Source organism: Raphanus sativus, chromosome 6 (genome assembly GCF_000801105.2).
Source record: "Raphanus sativus cultivar WK10039 chromosome 6, ASM80110v3, whole genome shotgun sequence".
In the NCBI taxonomy this organism is placed as follows: domain Eukaryota; kingdom Viridiplantae; phylum Streptophyta; class Magnoliopsida; order Brassicales; family Brassicaceae; genus Raphanus; species Raphanus sativus.
Window position 1 is genome coordinate 22,072,350 of NC_079516.1, and position 23,549 is coordinate 22,095,898.

Below are 23,549 nucleotides of genomic sequence, written 5' to 3' on the forward strand. Positions count from 1 at the left end.
TCTCTCTCTCTCTCTCTCTCTCTCTCTCTCTCTCTCTCTCTCTCTCTCTCTCTCTCTCTCTCTCTCTCTCTCTCCCTCTTGTTGTTGCATATTATCTCCCTCAGTCTCTCTCTCTTAATTTTTCGTTACCCATTCCTCTCATTTTCAAGCCGTCGCACACTTCTCCTCGAGCAAGATTCATTGCCCACTTTCGTCAGCCATAGAGTTTTCTCCCGTAGAAGTATCAGTTCGATTAATGTTCTTACTATAGAACAATTAAATACATAAATAACTTAATAATTATATTAATTAGTTAGTTAGGTACTATTGTATTTTTAGTATATTTCAGGTTTATGCATGTTTTATTTTTTGGATATTCTTTTCTCTGGTTTTAGGTACATTTATGATTTGGATATTTTTTGTTTTCGAATAATTCTCGATATTCTTTGACTTGTGGCAGAGTATTTGCTGAAACTAGTTTTTTGGCATCTGACTCAGCGGAACTTAGTTGGCAACTTCGCATCTTACTGAGCATGGTTGACCAACTACATTTCATTCAGTGTTAATTTTTTTATTAAATTTTATATTTCAGATAGTTTATCTGAAAAGTAGTTAAATCGGCGCGATATCAAAGATTTAAATTGTAAATTTTTTCAGATAAAACAATAGTTCTATTTTGATATAAACACACACAAGACCCACATAATACACATCTAAAATACCAAGTTTTGCTTCTTATATTTTTGAGAGATAAAGATGAAAACCATGAAATAATACACAAAACAACTTAAATTTTTTAAATACATGAATAAATGATTTAAAATTTAGTGTCTTTATGTTCAAAATGGTCACTGAGAGGTTAAAGGTTAAAGACTGAATATTAAGAATATGGTTCAAAAGATCCAGCAAAAAAAATGTAAATTATATTGATATAGAAAAATAAAAGTTTAAATAGATTTTAAATTCTGTTACTTTATATTTTTTATGAAGTATAACAATTATAGTCCAAATGAAGTCTTCTAGACCACAAATTTGTAAGTTGAATTGAAATGAAATTTTCTAAGCCCTAAAACTCTAAATCAAATCTAAAAAATAAATTTTAATAAAGTTTTCTAGACAACAAAATTTTAAGTTGACAACAAATAAAATTTTTAAACTCTAAAGTATAAATCAAAATATTTTCGAGTTAATAACCAAATTATTATTTAGTTGCACTAATTTTAATTTAAATAGTTAAATTATTTTTATAAATTTTTAATATCTATTTTATTTTTCTTTTTCAGAATTTGAAACCATGAACTCAAACCCCCACCCTTTTAACTCTAAGTATACATTTGTTAACCATATGGACTAAGTGTATATTTAACCTTTAATAAAACTTTTCTTAGTCAGTTTTTTCATTGAAAACTATTTTTGTGAAAATAAACTAAAAAGACTATTCTAGGGAATTTCTCAGGATTATGATATTCTTGTTTCCAGTTGCATTATTTAATAAAGGTAAAATTTTAATCTAAAATCTAATTTAAAAAATATTTTAGAAAATTTCTTTAATATTTATGGGATTTATATAAAAAGAAAGGCAAATGAGGTAGTTGCATTTACACAAAAATTAACGAGTCGTGACTATTGTTAGGTGAAATGTCTACCAGAAAAAGCCATCACATCATCACACAATACTTGTTGATTACTCTTTTGAGAACTGCCCTTTAAATAAACTCAGAAGCAGCCGACACCTTTATACAACAAACATAGAGTAAATGCACACTTTATTTGGACACATCGGTATCTAACATATTGATCCTGACATTTCTTCTTTCTTCGTGGATTCATTGGATGAGAACTCCTTTTTAATTAAGATGATTTTCGTTGGCCACAAAATAAAGTCTCATCTGTTTAAAGGAATATGCATGTCCTTTTTTCTTCTACTTTTCCAAATGGAACGATTAAAAATGACAACCTAGATCCCACTATTATCGTGGAAGCCCTTACTCTATTGGTTTGACCAAGAGTTCATAAACGCTTCTATATATGAGATCTGGATTTCAATTCCTAGAAATGACGGAATTATGCGAATTAAAAGGGAAAAAGACGTACAAGAGATCTACAGAATGGCGCAAGGAATACCGTCAAACGTGGATTCCATAGGACGACTCAGATGATGCAGTTAGTCGTGAATCCTCATACGGCAGGTAGAATAGAATTATCAGATGTAGAATCGTCTATAATATTTCTCATAGTTTTAATAGCATAACTATTCAGTGTAAAAATGATACCACTATTATTCTCTTTATCCAAAAATTTAATGACTTTGGCTCCGAATTGTGAATATCCGATCCAAATTACATCGCACCAGAGTAAATATTAACAAAAATCTCTATATATACACATGTACGTATCTAGGAATTTCAAAAGATATTAGCGGATCAAAATGCAAGGAGGAAAGGATGGACGGATAGATGAATTTCGAAAGGAGGAAAGGAAGTATTGATCAAATCTATCTTGCTTGCTCTCCCGACATATGTTATGTCTAGTTTTTTTCTCCCATTGGAGATATGTGAAAATCTTGCAAGTGTCATTGCACAATTCTGGTGGAATTCCAATCCCTCGAAGAGAGGAATTCATTGGACAAAGTGGGAAAATGTCTGATTACCACGAGAGGAGGACGGGAAAGGTTTCCATATGATCCATGTGTTTAACCTACTAGCAAAACAAGTATGAAGGCTAATTCAATACCATGATTCGTTGGTGGCTAGAGTATTGAAAGGAAGATACTACATAATGAGTTTGTCTTTAAAGGAAATCTTGTAAGTATTCCATCATATGTGTGGACCAGTATTTCATCAGCACGAAAGCTATTGTTATTGGGAATCAGACAGAAGATACACTCAGGATACGAGGTCAAAATATGGGAGGATCCTTGGATCCCTATAATACCAGCTATACCAGCTCGCCCCTTAGCCACTGGATAATCTGGTACATTTGGAAGGCCATAAATGATAAACTTTTTAAGGGAATAGACAGAGATATTTTGGACCTAGTTCGATATGCAGAGCGTGAATGTCAAGCCTGGTTCAATGCAAAAGGATGGTGCCATCAACTCCACAACATTATAGTATTGAAGAACCTCAAGTCTTAAGCATAATATTGATGAACCTCAAGTATTAAGCATGGGTAATATCTGCATGATAGACGGGTCATGGACATCTACAACACAGTTCAACGGGTGCGGATGGGTTTGGATGGACAGCTTAAGGAAGATTAAACTTATGGGGACACGAAATTTACATTCGGCGAGAGTCTTCCCTGCATTCAAAAGTGGAAGCACTGAGAAGGTGATGGAGAATATGCTTCGGCACTTGACATGTCAGAGCTTCGGAACGAACTGCAAGGATTTGATCACCATGATTAAGGATCCCCATGCTTGGCCAAACTTTTCGACATAATTAGAGAGGATAGAGACTCTGCAGATATGCTTTCCATATTTCAAGATTACTCATATTCCACGAGTGAAAAATCAGATTTCAGTTTCTTTAGATAGGACGGCAAGTTCTTTCCATAAAGAGCTATATTTTATTGATTGTTCTATTCCGGTTTGGTTACCAAGACCACCTTAAACTTAAGTAATAGAATAACCTTTCGTTCTCAAAAAAAAATACTATTAGAACTTCACCATAGTTTTTTACATGTTTTCAGACTTTTTATCATTGCATATATTCTATTAAAATAGAAGTCACAACCTCATTGTGATTTTTTTGAGGAAATATTAAATTTATTAATCATCATATGAATAGGAGTTTATGTACAGGATTTGAATAAAAGAATAATCTATCTATCTAGCTGTGTGCTTGGTACCAACGCTGCATTAGTCCCCTTAAACGAGGCTTCTCCCAATATCGCACATACAAGATTCTATTTCTTACTGTCTTGTCGATGACCTTTGCCAGTTGATGAACCTGTCTAGGTTTCTTAGTGTGCTTCCTATCATTCATCTCCCTCCATATCATGTAAACTGTGACTTGAAACACCAAACGCACAAGGATAAAGCAAAGTTGATCAAAAACACCCTTTTGTAAGTGATCAAGAGTAATATCCCAGTCAGGATCAGGGTCTCTTCTAAGCAGGTTACCTACCACATCTATCCAGGGTCTCTTCATTTTTCCTTCATAAGACATCATTTCCTGTTCGGTCCTCCGCCAAGCGATGATTCTCGATCATGTGGATAATTTCTCGCATCCGGACATCACGACACCGACGAAAGGTCCACTGATCACCATTCCATACATCACAGATCAATGCAGACCTTGCAATACCCAGTTTTTGGGTCAATTTCACCAGCCACTTCTATCAATCTACCAGAAAGGTGCCATAGATCATAAGAACAAAATGTTTTGCAAGGCAACAATAATTCATGTGTGATTTTTAAATTGGACTACCCTTTATAAATTTTACTAAATGTATTTTAACAAAATTATTTATTATAGAATCTTTGAACTACTTTATTCATAATATATTTTGATATCTTTTAATTTAAAATTTATATTTTTGTCATTAAAATTTTATATATATATATATATATATATATATATATATATATATGTCTGTGTGTGTGTGTGTATGTATTAAAAATTCAAAAAATCTGTTTAAAAATAATTTAACAAGATCTTAATTTCAAAACATATGTGTAAATATTTTCACTAATTTCGTAATTAGTTTTGAACTATTAATATATTCAGTTTTCGTTTATAAAATGAAAAATAAATATTATATCATATTGTGATCTATTAAATAATCACAATCAATCATATTAAAAGAAAATTGAGATTTTTGTATTTATGACTCAAAACTCAAAGTCAAACACAAAATTAACCCATGACTTTTTTGGAACTTTTATTTGACCTATTCACCCCCAAAAATTCAGATTATTCACGAAAATGTAATTATTATTTTTTCGAAAATGAGTTTTTTACTCTCTCATCCTCATCTTGTTCAAGTATTTACAATATTGTCATTGCCATCAATAAACCAACCACCATGAACAACTAATTTGAATCTCTTAATGCACCTAAAATTGATTTACACTCTTTCTTTCTCATTCCTTATGAACTAAAAATAACATCTCTTTAACTTTCTCTCTATATTCTTCCGAAAAACCCAAGATTTTTATTCTAAAGTTTTTATGGTTCATAGAGTCATTCAAGCTCATGACTCTTGGTCATTAACAAGTGGGTCTCTTTGGGGGTGATGTTTTGTGTGGTTAGAGAAGTTTAAAAAGTTATCTCACTGGTTGAAGCTATGAAATCAATTTTTTTTTCACATGTGTCCGTCAGAAGACTTCGTTCTAAGTCTTCTGGTAGTAGACGGCTTACACGGAAGTCTTCTAGTCAATGCAGATGTTAGTTTTGAAATTGACTTTATGTATTTTTAGAGATGACTTCTATGGAAGTCTTCTACTATTCTTTGTTAACAAGAAAATATCAAAAATACCAGAGAAGACCTCCCGGTAAGTCGTCTAGGATAAACATGTTAGTTTTGCATATGACCGGACAACGTCAGAAGTTTGACTTTTTCTGAACGACTTACATGTAAGTTATCTATCAAAAAAATAAAACTTCAATATTTATTTATAATTAGACGAGTTTCATGTAAGTCGTATCGGGTTATTTTTGCAATTGAAAAATAATACATAAATATTTAATTTTATCTGGACGGCTTACACGGAAGTCTTCCAATAGACGACTTACACGGAAGTCGTCTGTAATAACCAAGGTTTGACCAACGACTTCCGTGTAAGTCGTCTACCAGAAGACTTCCGTGTAAGTCGTCAAATAAAATTAAATATTTATGTTTTATTTTTCAGTTGCAAAAGTAACCTTATACGACTTACATGGAAGTCGTTTAACAATAATTAAATATTGAAGTTTTATTTTCGGCTGGACGACTTCATTGTAAGTCGTTTACGAAAAGTCAAATTTCAGACACAATCCGGTTAAATGAAAAACTAACATGTTTATCCTAGATGGCTTACCACAAGTTTTCTCTGGTATTTTTCGAGATTTTTTTGTTAACAAAAGTAAGCCTCAATGTTTAATAAACTTTCATTTTCTCTAAAACTGTAAAAACTTTTTAACATTTTCTTGTTAATTCATGTATATTAGCCGATTTTTGAGCTTCTTAATGAAATTCATAACTTAATTGGTTTCAATTATGAGTTTACCAACAATCATGTGTATTAATGTTTCCAACTAATTCGAGAAGACTTCCATGGAAGTATTCTACATTAGTTTTTAGAAATTTGTTAAGTAACTTTAAGATATGTTTTTTATTTTATTTTTATAAGTGTTAAGTAACTTCAAGAATATCAAGTCATATGATTTAATGTGTCTTCTTAGATCATAAGATATATTTTTTACCTTTCATGGAATTTTAAATTTCAATTTTCACTCAAAATTTTGAGTGATTCTCCTGTTCTTCACTATCTCATCATTGTGTTTCCAACTACTATATTGGAAGTGTCTGATTCCGTGAAGACGACGTCGGCAGCGGCATCCCGCTACGATGTCTACAAATCAACTTACAAAGCAAGAATTCAAATCAAGGCAGCCAAGTCCTATCAATCTAGCATAAACAATGAAGAATAAAGGAAGATATACAAAAAGAAGTAATAATCAAGAGGAGGTGATATGAACCACCCTGATTAAAAATCATTTGAACAGAAAATCTCGTCACTCTGAAACCAGCTGGAAGCCACACCATCTTCAAGCTTTCAACTTTCAACGCCTGATGAAAAAAAAATGAAAGCAAACGCAACGTTAATCATCGAAGAAAGGATAAAGGAGAAGTCTTTTATGCTGAGAATCATATTCGACAGATCGATATGAGATAAGATTCGAAACCCAACAAAGAGAAAGAGGATCAAAACATGGTGTGGTGGGACGGCGAGCATGACATAGAAAGGAGGAGTAGGATTCGCTAAAAGACAGAGAGGCTGCTCGTTTGATTCTTCGTTCATTGAGTTCATTGGCTGATTTCTCGTAATGTGACAGAGGAGATAATTGATTTTTTTGTGTATAAAGTCTGGTCAAAGATTAAAGTATTTTTTGACTAACATTTGAGATATTTTACATTTACGATAGCGTTTAATTTTGGATCTGCAATGGTAAGGCGTCTATACTTAGAAAATTAACACAGTTAAAAAAAATTCCGTGATACCAAATATAGCGTTTTAAATTTATAAAAGTTATTAAAACAGTGTTGGTATACAATAGTAGAACTGTCATAAATGCTATAATTTGAAGCTATTAATACCCACATTTCATGTAGTGAATTTCCCGCTTAAATTTTAATTTCTCGCTTAAATTTTCTGCTTATATTTTAATTTTACGTTTTAAATTTAAGTCTTCCGAGAATCCTTACAGGATACTTCTAGTGAAAGTGTTCTATTTTTGAACCTATTTAACGTTTGATGTTTTGTGAATTTGACTAAGTTTTCTTGAGAATTCTTCTCCCTTAGTTGTAATAAATTTGATTAATTCTTTGTGTTATTGTGTTTTGTTGTTGATGTTGTATCAATAACTTCAATAATGTCAAATAATTTTGGAAATATAATATTATGGAAAATGAACATATTTACCAATTTTATCATTTATATCTCTTCATATTTACAAAAAAAAAATAAAGAATACAAATACAAATCACAAAACAAACCACAAAAAAAATTATTATAGATCATTTCACCACAAAGACAAGCTTGGAGGGAGAAGACGAGCCCATTATATGTTAGAAGACTTCTCAGAAGACTTCCCATAAGTGTTAAAAAGTCTGACTCAGATCTAAAAACCTGCAAATCCAAAAATGTTCAAATGGCTTCAAAAAGAGAAAATAAGTGGAAGATGAAATAGATCTACCTCAAAGAACACACAAAAATACATATCCAAAAATTTAGATCTGCTTTTAAAGGAGTGAAAGATGAGAATCATGTGATAAAAACCTACAAAAACAAGATAATTAGTAAGAAAGACATGAGAAAAAAGAGAAAATTATATAAAATTTGGTGTTTTCATGTTTAAAGAGATTAGAGAGAAGTTGGAAAATTTTAGTTTAGGAAAAAAGTTAGAGCTTTATGCAACAATAAGTTACTAAATATTGAAAATTAGACATGAAAACTTACCAAAACACTCAAATCTGTTATGAAAGAGGAGAAATGGGAAAAGACTCCGTTAGAAGACTTCCTAGAAGTCTGATTCATGTATGAAAAACATGTATATTTAAATCCAGACCTGGAAAACCTTCATATCCAAAAAAATTCAAATGACTTTAAAACAGAGAAATGAGTGGAAGATTAGATAAATATACTTTTATAGAACACACAAAAAAACATATCCAAGTGGAAGATGAGAACTATCTAATTAAAAACTTTTTTAAAAAATAGATAGATTACTAAGAAAGACATGAGACAAAAAAATGAAATATTCATATAAAGTTTGGTGTTTTCAAGTTCAAAGAGATTAGAGAGGAGTTGGAGAGTTTTAGTTTGGGAAAAAAGTAAGAGCTTTATGCAACATGAGGTTATCAAATGAATAAAGTCAGACATAAAAATTTCTCAAAACACTCAGGTCTGTTATTAAAGATGAGACATGAGAGAAGACTCCGTCAGAAGACTTCGAGCACATTATATTTTTGAAAATTTTCGAGAAGACTGGAGAAGAATTTATTACAACTATTATGACATTTTCTTCTAAAATATAATTTATATCAATTTCTCATTTTTGTCTCATGTCTTTTTCACTAATTTATTTTGTTTTTGCAATTTTTAATTACATTGTTCTCATCTACCACTCATTTAAAAGTAGAACTATAAATTTTAGATATTTATTTTTGTGTGTTCTATAAAGGTAGATCAATCTAATATTCCACTCATTTTCTTTGTTTTAAAGTAATTTGAATGTTTTTAGATATGCAGGTTTTCAGATCTTGATTTGATTAATTCTCCCTTAGTTGTAATAAATTTAATAGTTTTATATTTATGTTAAAAATATAAGATGATGACAGAACGGATTAACATTAGTAAACTATAGAATACATGTATCAAAATAAATGTAAAAAGATATTGCTAAAAGAAAATCCAGTTTTGAAGGGCGGATAAAAATTTAACATAAATTAAATGAAAAATAATTTTCAAATATAATTTTTCATGCACATATTAATATGTTTAATAACAAAGAAACGTAAATATATAATAAGAAGCAACAATTACATGTGACGGTTTTAAACAGTTGATTATTTAAAACATGTTAACTATAAATTATTGTATTTGAATTAGTTATATAAACATTTAAATATATGATTGAAATTAAAAATATATACCACTAATGATCTAAAATAAATATATATGCATATAAAACTTAAAATAATACTAGCGCGGTTGCGCAGATCAAAATCTAATTCTTCAGAAAGCGGCTTTTTAATCATCCAACCATTTGAATATTTTGACATTTTTACGAATTAAAAAATAATAAAATATATTATATGTCCAACCCAATACAACTAGAACTTCTGGTAACTTGAAACAACAAGAACTTTTGAAATTATTATTTCTTTCATCATTTTCGAACATATTTAAACTAGGTGCCTATGACAAGAAATTGCTTAGAAGTTCTAAAACTAATAATTACTTATGAAGTTATTATAGTATAAATCTTTATTTTAAAAATAAAACTTAGGGGCTGACTGGTTTTCCCGCTACCACCCGCAAACGCAGCTTTTGCGGTTCATAGCGGTTGTTGGCGTTTCGAAACAATCACAGAAAATGATATAAATCGCTTCAAACCGTTCCGAACCTCTTAAAATCAAAAGCTGGTTCCAGCTAGCGTTTGCGGCTGCGGGCGGTTGCGGGAGGGTAAATTTTTTTCTTTAAAAACAGAATAAATAAAAATAATACTAAAAATATCCAATAAAATTTTTCAATTGAAATAATAGAAATTGTAAAATGTATTCATATTATATTTCAATTTATATTATAAAAATTCAAAACTAAAATATTTTCTATAAATTTTCTAAAATTGAATAATATGATTTTATAAATATAAATTTTATATTTATCATATTATTATGATTTTAATATTTTTTATAATTACATAAAATGTAAATATTGTTAAATTATTATTTAACAGATGTTGCGTTTGGTAGTTTACTAGTCATAAGAGTCCCGCAAACGCAACAATTTCTAACAGCTGTACCAGTCGTACAAATCTCTAGAAAACGCTTCAAACCGCAACCATCCGCACACGCAAACTCCCGCAACCACAACCGCAACCGCTGCGGTTACACCAGTCAGGCCCTTAATCAGATATAAATTAAGGGTGCATGAAAGAAAATAATTACTAGTATTATAAATTAAGGTGTAAAAGTATATGATGAAGTCAAACAACTGATTCAAATTCATACACAGTAAACGATATGATCAAAACTCATGCAGTCAAAACCCTTTTAGTGTTAAACTCAATGTCCACTCCAACGTACAAAACAAATTTATTCCTATCATTTTTTTTGCTTTAACCATTTTTCGATCGTCTATCTTTCATTGAATGCGACTACTTCGGTAGGAAGATCAAGAGGTTGAGATCGGTTTACTCTCTTCTTGTTTTCCTTAATAGGCTTTGATTGACAAGACGATATCGTGACAAATTGTAATCCTCCAGTGATAATGTTAATTTTTTTGATGATAACTGTTATTTCACTGTATCTGGTCTTCTCCCGCATTTAGCATTTTGTTTGGCCAACTCCATTGGGATGTTTTGTTCGACGGCGAATTTCAGCGGTACTTGTCCGAATGGTCATTCTGGCAGTCGGGATCCTTCGTGTTAGTTATATCGATGGGCTCTTTTGTGATCAAATCTGCAGCCAGTTTAGCAGCTAAAATTTTTCAGTTCGTCTTTGAATGTCTGTTAGCCTGATGGTACTCAAAGAAATCACTCTCGCCGTATGACATATTTTGTGTCCAAGTGTTGCCCGAAGTCTTACGTGTTTTGTTCTGGATTTGATGTGATAGTTATATGCACCTTCGACATCTTCACCCTCGTGATCGTGATGGACGTATTTGTCGTTATAAGAGTTCTTTCTTCTTAGTATGCAGTTTTTGAGGGATACTTTTTCTCTGTACCTTTAGAGGCTTGTGATTTTACGACAAAATTTTTATCTTTTCGTCGTTAATGATGAATCTAATGCGCGATGGAGAGCATTCTGGTTATTTTCGCGGTCATTTGGGTGTGACTTAGTTCTTGAATTTGGACTCCTACCAGATTGCCTTCTTCAGTGCATTCAAGGCTACTTTGTCGCTTATGACATCGGTTCTTGACATCACGGCCTTGAATCTCGTCACAAACTGTGTAGAGATCCGGTGGGAGATTTCTCTTAGTCTCATGTGTCCTCATTGAAGGTAGAATATATATCACATTACCAAAAGAAGGTAGGTTATATATACTGAAAGTCATAACTTATATTCAAGAAGAAGGTATACCGACGAGTTATATGGTCATGATATAGATAAACAAATTATGGTATGAGTAAAGTTGTGTGTGTTTCTAATGTAAATGGGCAAAATCAGAAAAACACATAGATAAGCGTAGTAGCATCAAAGTATGGAAGCATTTTATATCTTATATACAACAACATTCATGTAATGATAAAATTCATATTACATACATGGAAACATGCCATGGAAATACGCCAGATAAAACCGTTCAACCTCCGATTTTATTATTTCCCGAAATTTGTCAATAACCTCACCACAGTTGCAGGGGACCCGTCAAGGCTCTCACAAATTACAACTATGGTTTGGAACTTGTTTAGGTTTTAAAAAAAAAAAATATTTATGATCAGAATCTTTGGCAAAGATATGAACCGAAGAGATTCCAACAAGCTTTCTTCTTCTGTTGAATTCGTTTATTAAACTGTGTGCTAGGCGTCGGTGAAGGATCTTCGATCTTGTGCAACAGATTCCACATGATGTGTATGTCTTCGTACTCGCAAGAACTCACGTCGTTTTGTAACCTCAAAAGTCCTGCAACACACAAGAAAGACCCATCACTTAATTGTTTGTCAAGAACAAGAAAATATGATATTTGTAAACAAGAGCCAACTCTGAATTTAAATCCAAACCAAAAAGAAGATTCTGAATTACAATTTAAATCTTCTACCGACAGTTTCAGGAAGCACATAATAAGACAAAATCTAATCTTAATTATGATGAAAAACTTTCTCAAAAAGTAATAATAAAAAAACTATGATGAAAAACATGAGGAGGAATTCGATTATTTTTTTTCTTAAAGAGATGATACAGAAACAGAAACAGAAACCGAAACAGGAACAGGGAGAGAGATGATCATCAGACGTGGACGGTGGAGGGAGGATCAGAGCTTACCGCTGTGGTGGAATCCGACGCGAACGGTGAAACGATTCCAGATTCGCCGCGTGGGGAACGCCATCGTGTTCCACCACTCTCTCCATCTCAGGCCGGCCATATGAGAGAGCTTACAAAGACAGAGAAGAGAGGAGAGAGAAAGGGGAGAGAGAGAGACTGTACAACAAACCGAACTCCCAAAACTGACGTTACAAGCAATAGCTTCAATTAAATAGGCGGAAAAGACAGTTGTGGTGATCATTTTATAATGAGAAATTCTTAGTTTCACCCAACCAATATGATTTCGTTATTTCATATTCGACTTATTCTTAGGTTCATCTCTAGAGCGAATCTAAAGGTTCACCCAACCAATAGAAATCACTCATTTCACAGTTAATATCTTTTAAAAAAAGAAACAAAATATTATCAAGTTATATTATATTTTTAAAATAAAAAATATTAAAAATAAACAAAAATAGTAATATATGCAGCAAAAAAAATTAAAATATTTTAATTCCGTCCTCAAAACACGAAACATTAAACTCTAAACTCTAAACTAAAAACATTAAACACTAAATCTTAAAAATACCAAACACTTAATCCTAAAAAAAGTTTAGAGATTAAGATTAAGGTTTTAGTATTTTTAAGATTTATTGTTTTAGTGTTTAGTTTTTTTAGTTAAAATTTAGGATTATCCAAGTGTTTATGATTTACCTAAGGGTTTAGAGTTTAGTATTTCGATGATGGCATTAAAATATCTAATTCTTTTTGCATATACTAGAGTTTAGGGTTTAGAGTTTAAGATTATACAAGGGTTTAGCGTATACCTAAGGGTTTAGCGTATACCCAAGGGTTTAGATACTTAAGGGTTTAGGGTTTATGATTTAGGGTTTAGGGTTTATGATTTAGGGTTTAGAGTTTATTTTTTTCGATGATGTTAAAAATATATTTTTAAATCATTTTTTAACTACTATTATTTTTATTTGTTTTCATTTTATTTATTTTAAAAACATAATATAACTTGACAATATTTTATTTTCTTTTTTAAAAGATATCAATTGTGAAATGAGTGATTCCTATTGGTTGGGTGAACCTCTAGGTTCACTCTAGGGGTGAACCTAAGAATAACTCTTCATATTCAGTATCTTTTAAAAAAGGAAACAAAATATTGTCAAATTACATTAATATTTTTAAACTAAAAAATAAAAAAAATAAAAATGAATATTAATTGCAAACAAAAATACGTTTTAGAAAAATATATTTTTAATACCGTCCGCCAAACACTAAACCCTAAACCCTAAATCATAAACCCTAAACCCTTGGATAAATCCTAAACCCTTGGTAAATCCAAAATGTTTGGATAAATTCTAAATCCTACGGTTTATGATTTATTGAAGGGTTTATGATTTACCCAAGGGTTTAGGGTTTAATGTTTTGCTGATTGTGTTAAAAATATTTTTTTTTAAATCCAATGATTTAAGATTTATCCAATGGTTTACAATGAATTTAAGGTTTATGATTTATGGTTTAGTGTTTTGTTGACGTATTTTAAATATAAAATTTTTTTTTGCGACTACTACTAATTTCTATTTAATTTTTATTTTAAAAATATAATAAAACTTGACAATATTTTGTTTCATTTTTTAAAAGATACTGAATATGAAATAACGAAATTCTATTGGTTGGGTGAACTTAAAGGTTCACTCTAGGGGTGAATTCTTGGGTTCACCCCCTAGGGTGAACCTTTAGGTTCACCAACCAATAGAAACTTGTTATCTTAGATTGAGTATTTTTTTAAAAAGGAAACAAAATAATTGTCAAATTGCATTATGTTTTTAAAATATATGTAAAATAAATAAAAATAGTAATTAACAAAAAACGAATTTTAGAAAAATAATTTTAAATCCGCCAGCAAAAAACTATACCCCAAACTCTAATCCTAACCCCTAAACCTTTGGGTAACCCTTAAACCCTTGGATAAATCACAAACTCTTATTCATAGATATCAAACTCTAAATCATAAAAACACTGCATTTTTAATTCTAAATCTTAAACCTTTAGATAAATTTTAAAACTTAGGAATTATATATAGTTTTTTTAAACACATTTATACAATTACTATTACTTTTATTTATTTTTACTTTTTTATTTTAAAACATAATATAACTTGACAATTATTTTATTTCCTTTTTCAAAAGATACTCAATCTAAAATAACTAATTCATAAAGGTTCACCATAGGGGGTGAACCGAAGAAAAAGTCTTTTATAATTGGTCTCACTGTTGTCAAAAAAAAAAAATTGGTCTCACTGCCTCAGTAATAAACATTTTAACGAAAATAAAATATCAGCGGTATTCTTTATGATTTGTTCTTAATTAAATAAAAAGTAATGCTATATGAATACTGAATAAATCTATGCAGAGACCTTTGAGTCCGTCTTCACCTGGTGACAAAAAAAGTTTCCAAAGAGAGCAAGATAATATTATTTGTCTTTTTAGATAAAATATAGGTATTCGATTCAATTTTGTTGTCATCTATATTATATATATATATATAAAATAAAACTGAACCAAAAAATATCATAAATATTCTTATAAGATCAGTTCAAATAATAATATTAACAGTGGTATTTTATTAGTTAAAAATATTAATTCATTATTAAATAAAGAAAATTAGTTTGCAATAAAAAAATTAATTTATATTTTATATATTTTTGCCACGAAAATTTTTATTATAGTATTTTAAAATATTTTTCAGTTGTTTATTATTAGTTGGGGAGAAATTTAAAAACTTGAAAGGAGAATAGAGTTTGTCCAGAAAAAAGAGGAAGGGAGTAGTAAATGAGTTCACCTTATTCAGGAGTGGGCACATATATCCGAAGTTTTAAGAAAATCTGTGATCTGATATGTTCTGTAGGAATAATCAATTTTCGATCTGATCCGTAATATTTCGGATATCCGGTATTATGTATATCCGATATTACGTATATCCGAAAAATCAGTATTTTTACTGGATAACCGATTTGATCTGTTGATCCGGTAAAAATAGTAAGAAATTATTTTTTTTGAAAAGTATTAAAAGAAAAATCAAAATTTTAATATAAAATAATAATATTTCATAACAAATTATTTAAAAATTACATTCTTTTAAAAAATTAGTGATCAAATAATTAATTTAGTATATAAAATAACTAAAGTCTATATAGAGATATAAATAATATATAATTTTGTATATATTTATATATGCTATATGTATATTACAGATCGGATCAGATATCTTTTTTTAAATGAATATTTGTGATTTATTCCTTATTTGATGGATATTGGGTTTTATTCGTAAATTTATGGATATTTGGATTTTCCGTATAGAATCGGAACAAATAAGAGATGGAATCAACTTTCACTGAAATTTTGATGAACTACCTGCGTTTTTATGCTTTCGGCATGCTGTCGTCAGAAACGTCAATTAGATTTCCGCCACGTATAGAGAATCAATGTGGGTCCTTTAGTCGAGTGCTTTCGATTATGACAATTATATATCATACATACTGTCGGTACGTCTTAGTTGTTCCCACGTGGATATTTCTTGATGGCTTTAGATTACAAGATGGTTTTTAATTCATTTTCGGGAAAATTTCATAAAAAACCCTCAAAGTGTCACTTACTAGCACTTTAAACCTTGAATTTTTTTTACTAACACTTTTAACCTTCAAAGCGACATTTGTATCATAAAAAACCTCCAAATCAAAAAATTGACCGGCTCAGCAAGTAATTTTTCAAAAATAATTATTTAATTAATAAAATAAACAAAACAAATAAATAAAAATCCAAAAATAAATAAAAATCGAAAATTTTAATAAAATTTACAAAAATCAAAAAAAAAGAAATAAAAAAAATAAATTAAAATTTTAGAAAATTAAATAAATATATTAAAAATTAAATTATTTTCTAAAATATTAATAAAAATAACTAAAAAATTAATAATAAATAAGATTAAATTTAAATAGAGAAGAACTAAATAAAAAGTTCACAGTTTTTTTTTAAAAATGGAAAATATAAAACTCAAAATTCAAAATTCACAAGTGACGATGATGGTTTCTCACGTAACCATTAACAATGACGATGTGGAGAAATGACGAAAAAAACAAATATCTAATGTTATACTCTTTTTGTTTATTCAGCAAGTATCTCGTGAGTCGTGTTCAAATTTTGTCAAACAACAAGACAAAAGAGACCAAACCAAACAAAAACTACAATTATATTTCAGAAAGATTGGTTATTCTTCTGGCCACTATCAAGATTCACGAGGATGTTTTATGATTGAAAGCAAAATCCTAAGTTCGGTTTGAAATGTCAATTAAGTGGTTAACTTCATACAAATTTCTACCATCAATAGTTCTGTCTGTATATATAAATTAAAAATTTAGAGAGAAATAATGAGCTGTTACAAAATGTAACGAATGATGTTATTCTAAAGGGTATTAAATTAAGTAAACTAGCCATCCACTAGTAGAAAACTCTGATAAAGACACGAAAATTTTCGTTACTGAGTCCATTTTTCGTGACTATAGGACATCATAGACACGAAAAGTCACGAAAATAAATTGTGTATATAGTTTCCCGTGAGAATTCGTGACTAAAATAGTCATGTTTTGGATACAGTTTCGTTCGTGATTAGAATGGTCACATTAAGTCATAAAAGTAATCATGTCTACTCAATCATGTTTTTATTGTGACTTTACGTGATTATTTACAAAAAATATTAAAAAAAAATAAAAACAATAAAAATATTTTTTATTAACTTATTTACAAAATAAAATTATGTATTTTTTTTGTGACACACAAAATAAAATTATGTATATATACATAATTACATATATTTACAGAAAATACATACATATAATACATATTATATGCAATCAACACCTCCACCGCTCCACCATCGGTTCCGCCACCGGCTTCTCCACCTACACCTGCTCCGGATGCCATGGCTTAAGCGATGACTCAGTATGGTGGTAGAGCCACCGGTGTTACGGCTGACGCGACGAAATGAGATGCTCGCGACACCTCCTTCGCCGCCAGGCTTCTAATGCCTCCTCCGCCATCAAGCCTCTTCTATCTCCTATGTGTCAAGTTTCTTCTGCTCCCTCCCTCCCGATCTGTTTCCTAATATCTTCTTGTTTTAAATCTGCAACTTAGTGATAAATTCGTGTCTATTTGCTGTCATGTTTTCATCCATCACTATTTCATAACTCTTTTTTGTCACGTTTCTAATTTTGTGACTATTTCTAGATATTTTAGTCACGTTTTTTTTTGTTTCGTGACAACTTAGTGCTAATTCAGAAATAGTCACGTTTGTTCGTGACCACTTCGTGTCTATTTGAGTTTTTTTTCTACTAGTGATCTTTTATTCTAAGGAAAATTGCACCTTACAGCATAAAAAATTATAAATCGTTATCTAATTATAAAAATCAAAAACCCATCACTACAAGAAAACGTCTTCCATGCTGAGGGCCATGTTTGTCGGAACGTCATCGGAGTAACGTCTATCGGACCGTCTGCCGAGAAACCATAATTGGTCGGAGTTTGGGCGTCGGAAATAGACGTACGTCGGATAGTTGTCAGTAACTACCGATGCGTTATATTCTCGGAAAATTTGTCGGAAACATTTCTCGCTAATTACCGAGACGGCACCGATGAAATGCTATGATACAAAAGACGTCGGAGTCTGATCAGAAATTAAATTATTATATACAGACTAAAACAAAAAAATAATATATATAAATACATATATGTGTACCATCTTTATACACATACACATACATACATGTGTACCATCTCCATCATAATGGAAAACCATCATAAGGAAAGGCTTCATGTTAGCCCAAAAAAAAAAAGGAAAGGCTTCATGAATAACAACATACATGTACATTCTTTTTTATTAAAAAAATACATAAAGGACATGAGAACCACCGTGCAATTAGGAGCCAACTAGAAGTTTCACCGGAAAAGAAAAAATGATAGTACAAAACTAGTCACAAACCTTGGAAGATCTAACTAAAAGTCTCTGGACACAAATTGGCGAGTAAAACGAGTTTCAGAGTGAGACGGGAATCTGACTTATCCTGTCACACAGAGTCTCCCCCAAAGACAAAACCAGAGCACCGGAGTTTCTGTTTCCGAGACTACAGCCACCGTCAAGCCATCAAAGCATTTGCTTCATGTTGTCGCTCCGATAACCAAGCCACATCGTTTCAGAGAAAACAGGGCATCCTCAATTCGCCGCCTCCACTGAAGTACAACGATACTCATTAACACAGATTAAATATGGAAAACAGACTAAATCTAGATCTAGATCTAAAAACAGAGACATTGTCATGGTCATCACCGTCGTTCCGAACCGTCGTCATCAGCTTTGTTGTCGCTTGGAAGAGAAGAAACGTGAAGAGGTTCTCCATTGTTTCATCACCGCCAATCATCACCACCATTGTCCATGAGTTGTACACAATCGAAGGTAGAGGAGAGATGTGATAATGGGAACCATGAAAAAAAGAAATCATAACCTGTAGATATAAAAGTTATAATTTCCGTGAAATTGGCGAGAATCAATTGTCGGTATCTTATCGGTAACACAATAATCGGTATCTCATCGGTAACACAATTGTCGGTGTCTCGTCGGTAACACAATTGTCCGTATCTCATCGGAATACTCCTACATCGAGAACATGTGTTTTTCGCAATATCTCATCGGAATACTCCTACAAGTTTTCGCAATATGTCCACTTTGTCTACATCGAGAACATGTGTTTTTCTCCTAAGACGTTTGTTTGCAAGTGCAACAATTAAAGCAGATTTCATAACATTTTTTTTAGGTTTTCCTGATGTTGATGAATAGACGGAGGCAAGCATGGTTGGTTAGCTACGATTTCTGGAATAGGTTGCGCTAAGTCAACCGACATGACCGATTCAGCGTATCCGTTTACCAAATAAGCGTTGTTATAGTAAGGACTGTACATGGATATACGACAAATATTCATGTACTCCACAGCTACAATTGTGTCTACACATGGTAATTTCTCGCGTTCAAAACGCCGGCATATGCACTTTCTCTCTACCAAATTAACAACATGCAAAGACTCGCCAGAAGATCCATATATAACTTCAGTGTGATGATCATCAATCCTTTGTACCTTCAACAATTTGACAACAGTTACACAACCCTATTAAAAATACAAAATAAAAATGTTACGGCTGACTTATTACATTTAAAGGCTGACTTAATAATTATTATGGCTGATTTATGAATTTAGAGGCTGACTTATGAATTTTAAAGGCTGACTTATAAATTTAAAGGATGACTAATATCAGTATTTTTGTAGTGTTTGTAATGTAAACTAGGGAAGTGACAAAAGATGTAGGCAATGATATCCTTAGAACACAACAATATAATCGGAATTCAGTTGATAAAAATGGACTTTTATTAATTAAGAGGTCGATTACAAGGAATAACGAAGAGATCGACTATAACAACGAGATCGATCAATAGTAAGATCTAAAACGAAGTGAGAAAGGTGAAAATGTGTGGTGTGCTCTCTCTCTCTAGGGTTTTCGCTGTGTCTTTAGCATTGATCTCTCCTCCCTTTTATAAGCTCGACTCCGCTATCCTTGCAACTGCTTCCGCGACCTTCTCGACTTCAGCGACCTCCTTTTCTACTTCGTTGACGTCGCTATGGGCCCTAGCTTCACGGCCCATCTGTTTTGATCATAAAATGTTTGGTTGAAGTTCAACATCTTCCTTGTTAACTTCTTTCGAACACATCGATATTCTTCCGCGGGCTTCTCATTCGCGGCCCGTTTCCGAAATAGGCCCAATAGTTTAAATGACCGAAATTTGGTCCAACATTTGTCCCCTAGCCCAGTCGGTTTACTTTTAAGAAACCGAAAGGGCGATCACCTTTCCTCTTAGTCGCGAATCTCGGAGCGAAGTAACCACGCGTGCTCGTTTGATTTGACCTGTCGGCCACTCTCCTAGATCGTGCGGCTCTCATTAATCGCGGGGATTGTCTTGGGAACCGTCATTTTTCTTTTATTTATTCAGTGGATTTTTTGTAATGGACTCATCTTCTTCTTCTGCTTCGACTTTCTTTCTTCTGCAAATTACTTCTATCTGCTTGTATTCCATGGCGTCACTAAACAAGCCAGGCCCGCTTAACGGAGCCGAATACGAGTCCATCCGGGAACTTTGGGGAGTTCCGTACGAAGCCGTCATCGATTATCCGAATGGGGATACTCCGGAGAATGTGAGACCGGGGTACTGTGGAGCTTTCATGTCCCATTTTCGTGATGGTTTCATGTCATTACCTATTCCTTCATTCCTACTCGAGATTCTAGCGGAGCTGGGATTGGCGTTTACTCAGATCACCCTGACCTTCTGGCGTTACGTCTTGACGACGTTCGTTCGGGGCAGAGAGGAAGGGCTGGAGTTTGGTTTAGCCGAGTTAAATCAGCTTTATACCCTAAAACGAAGTAGCGGCTTTACATGAGCGATTCTTCTTTCTCCGCGCGTAGGCCGCTCAGTTATTAGCGGCATTCCTAATAAAGATGTCAATTGGACGGACAAGTTTTTTGTCTTCAAGATCGACCCGGTGACGGTTGGGGATTTTGACTTTTCTCGGATCCCGATGAAGTGGAATGAGAACGTTGGTAAGTGGTTTTTTTATTTATTACTTGTTAAATTTTGATCTCGGTTTTTCCTCAGAGTTGTTTGGCAGCTCGAGTTTGACTCCGGAGTTACGAGTTTTAATCGCGGCGCTTCGTCGAGGCGAGTGCCATTGGTCTAGTTTTAACTCGGAAAGGATTCGTGCTGCTTATGCTTTGCCTCCTGGCCTTAATCACGGCGTTCCCATCCCACTTGCGGAGCCGATCCGTCCTCGAAGAGATCAGAAGGGGAAAGGTGGGTTATTTCCTTGTATTTCAAATAATTCAGCGATTTTAATTTGTGGCTATGGCTGGACTTTCAGGGGTGAAGAGGGTGGAACCTCCTGCGGAACCTTCAGATGCTAATTCTGACTCCGTGCCCTTGAAACGGGCTCGGGGGACTCTGGAAAGACGGGTACTTCGATCGAGCTCCCAGGCTCAGTCTCCGGTTGTTCTGGCTACACCGGTTTCTGTGGTTCGCCTAGTTCGCAGTGACCAACCGGAGTCTCGAGTTCCAGGTGAGACGGATGCCGGTGGAGAAATTGCTTCCAAGGTTCAGCGACGTCGTCTAATTTTGGGGGAGGAGACGTCCGGAGATCCCAGCGCATCGAGCTCGGAGCCTTCGAAGCAAGACCCAGGAGAGGGTACTTCACGGCTTAGACCGATCAATCTTCTTTCGGATTATCGGAGTGGCTCTCCGATGACGTTCTCGTATGACGTCGATGCTCCGATTCTGGAGAATCCTGAACAACTTGCATCCATCTGGCGAAAATTAAGGAATCCTTCTTGCGAGCTCCCTCCCTTGGAACATATGCGAGGTCGTGATGCTTATGTTCAGATGGCTGTTGCAAATGACAAGGTAAGTCGTGTGAAATAGTTTTAAGATACTGAAATCGTAGCTCCAATCTTTTTCGTTTTTAGGCTATGGAGGATAACAACGAGTACGCTGCTTTGATGAAAGAGCGGTTGGCAAATTTCCCTACTCGGGAATAGCTCGATGGCCAGCTTACTTTGATCCAACAGTTGCGATCAAAGTTAAGTGCATCGCAGTCGAGCGAGCAGCAGCGAGCGAAGGAGGTCGAAGACCTGAAGGTGCTACTGACGGCTAGTGCAGCGGAGAAGGTCACGCTTGAGGGGGACCTTGAATCTTTGAAGACGAAGTTTAAGCGAGAGGCTGAGTTGCGAGAAAAGCGGCTCGAAGGGAGAGGCGAGCTGCTTGTCGGTTGGTAGCCAAGGGTTACGATGCTGCTCTTGATAAGGCGAGGGAGACTATCCGGAGGAGGAAAGCGGAAAGCGCTGCGGAGATACGCTTGCAAGAGGTTCGTGCGAAGATCGAGGCTTTAACTGAATACGGGGAAGGCGATTTTGATCTCGAGGAGGAGCTGGATCGTCTTAAGAGCCTGGAGACGTCGGTGGAGATCGATTATGGCCTGCCTGTGGTGTCGGATGACTCTCTTAGGGGTCTCGACCTTCCTCAGGTCTCTGGTGATTTGGTCAATCAAGGAGGTTGAATGACGTCGATTGGACCGACGTTTTATGTTTTGTATGTTTTAAAAACTTTGTTGTTTGCTTTGTTTTTGTTGTTTATGTATGTTGTGTTTTGCTGTTGTTGAAGAACCTTTATATATGTTTTCAACGGATTAATGGATGATACCTATGCGTTTAGTATTTTTTTAGATATTTTTGATGAAGTAGAGACTGATCACGAATCTACTTTGTTGGAGTTCGCGTGATGAACGATGTTTTGTTGGAAGATTATTTGGTTGTTTGGGCTGCGCTCGATGTTGAGCTGCCTACGTACCCCTACTCGCGGGATCAAGCCGATTCGTAGTTCTGAAAGAGTTTTTTATTTTATGTCGTTGGTGGCCCCCAGTTCGATGTTAGATCGGAGATGTAATTGTATATCGGGGTTCTCCAATCCGGTCTGTTTTCGAGCTCGTCCTGGAAAGTTTTTTGTGATTCGTTGTTCACCTCGTAAACGGGTATTTCTTTGGGAATCAAGTGAGCAGGTACCATCCTAGTGTTGCCTGATCGGGTTCGTCGAGAGGACTCGCCTGGAATCCTCTGGTTCTGTGGAGCTTCGAGTGACTCCTCGTCAGGTTCTTGAGTGTGTCCCTTAGATTTACTGCGAGTGATGATCAGAGCAACTAGCGGAAGATCGTCTTCGTTGTTGGTGATCCCTCTCCGAGGGATGTCTATACTGGGTCGATCTATTCTTTCTACCAGAATTACTCTTCTTATGGTTGGATTCAACGTTGATGCTAAGGCAGCAAGGGCGTCTGTCGATGTGTTTTGTCCCCTTGGGATTCTTGTAAGTTCGAATTCGTCGAACTGTTGTGCAATTCCCCTTAGTACTGCTAGGTAGGCTTCCATCCTTTCGTTTTTAGCCTCATATTCGCCGTGAAATTAGCTAGTGACGAGCTGTGAGTCGCTGAAGGCGCTTATCTTCCGGGCTCCGATTCTCTGTGCGAGTCGTA

At 33.6% G+C, this 23,549-nt stretch overlaps 2 protein-coding genes and 2 long non-coding RNA genes across 6 annotated transcripts; 1 reads left to right on the forward strand and 3 right to left on the reverse strand.

Moving 5' to 3' along the window:
• Positions 1–1,320: 1,320 nt before the first annotated feature.
• LOC108809536 (uncharacterized) lies at positions 1,321–7,135 on the reverse strand. 3 transcript variants are annotated; one of them, XR_001942852.2, is made up of 3 exons: positions 6,390–7,135; positions 4,110–4,279; positions 1,321–3,994 (listed from the first exon to the last, which is right to left on the reverse strand). It is a non-coding gene; the product is annotated as an uncharacterized LOC108809536 (long non-coding RNA). The 3 variants fall into 3 exon arrangements; XR_008935454.1 differs by having other exon boundaries at positions 1,321–3,988; positions 4,110–4,328; positions 6,390–7,134; XR_001942851.2 differs by having other exon boundaries at positions 4,110–4,328; positions 6,390–7,133.
• A 4,468-nt stretch (positions 7,136–11,603) lies between these two features.
• LOC108809225 (uncharacterized) lies at positions 11,604–12,597 on the reverse strand. Its single transcript, XM_018581370.2, has 2 exons — positions 12,398–12,597; positions 11,604–12,037 (listed from the first exon to the last, which is right to left on the reverse strand). The coding sequence occupies exons 1-2, from the start codon at positions 12,495–12,497 to the stop codon at positions 11,853–11,855; spliced, it is 285 nt and encodes a 94-aa protein (XP_018436872.1). The 5' UTR covers positions 12,498–12,597; the 3' UTR covers positions 11,604–11,852.
• Positions 12,598–18,288: 5,691 nt separating this feature from the next.
• LOC130496450 (uncharacterized) lies at positions 18,289–18,921 on the reverse strand. The gene is made up of 2 exons (XR_008935594.1): positions 18,747–18,921; positions 18,289–18,666 (listed from the first exon to the last, which is right to left on the reverse strand). It is a non-coding gene; the product is annotated as an uncharacterized LOC130496450 (long non-coding RNA).
• Positions 18,922–20,555: 1,634 nt separating this feature from the next.
• On the forward strand, positions 20,556–22,583 carry LOC108808094 (uncharacterized). The gene is made up of 7 exons (XM_056987085.1): positions 20,556–20,862; positions 20,944–21,078; positions 21,134–21,328; positions 21,396–21,931; positions 21,994–22,041; positions 22,123–22,290; positions 22,332–22,583. The coding sequence occupies exons 1-7, from the start codon at positions 20,556–20,558 to the stop codon at positions 22,581–22,583; spliced, it is 1,641 nt and encodes a 546-aa protein (XP_056843065.1).
• Positions 22,584–23,549: the final 966 nt, after the last annotated feature.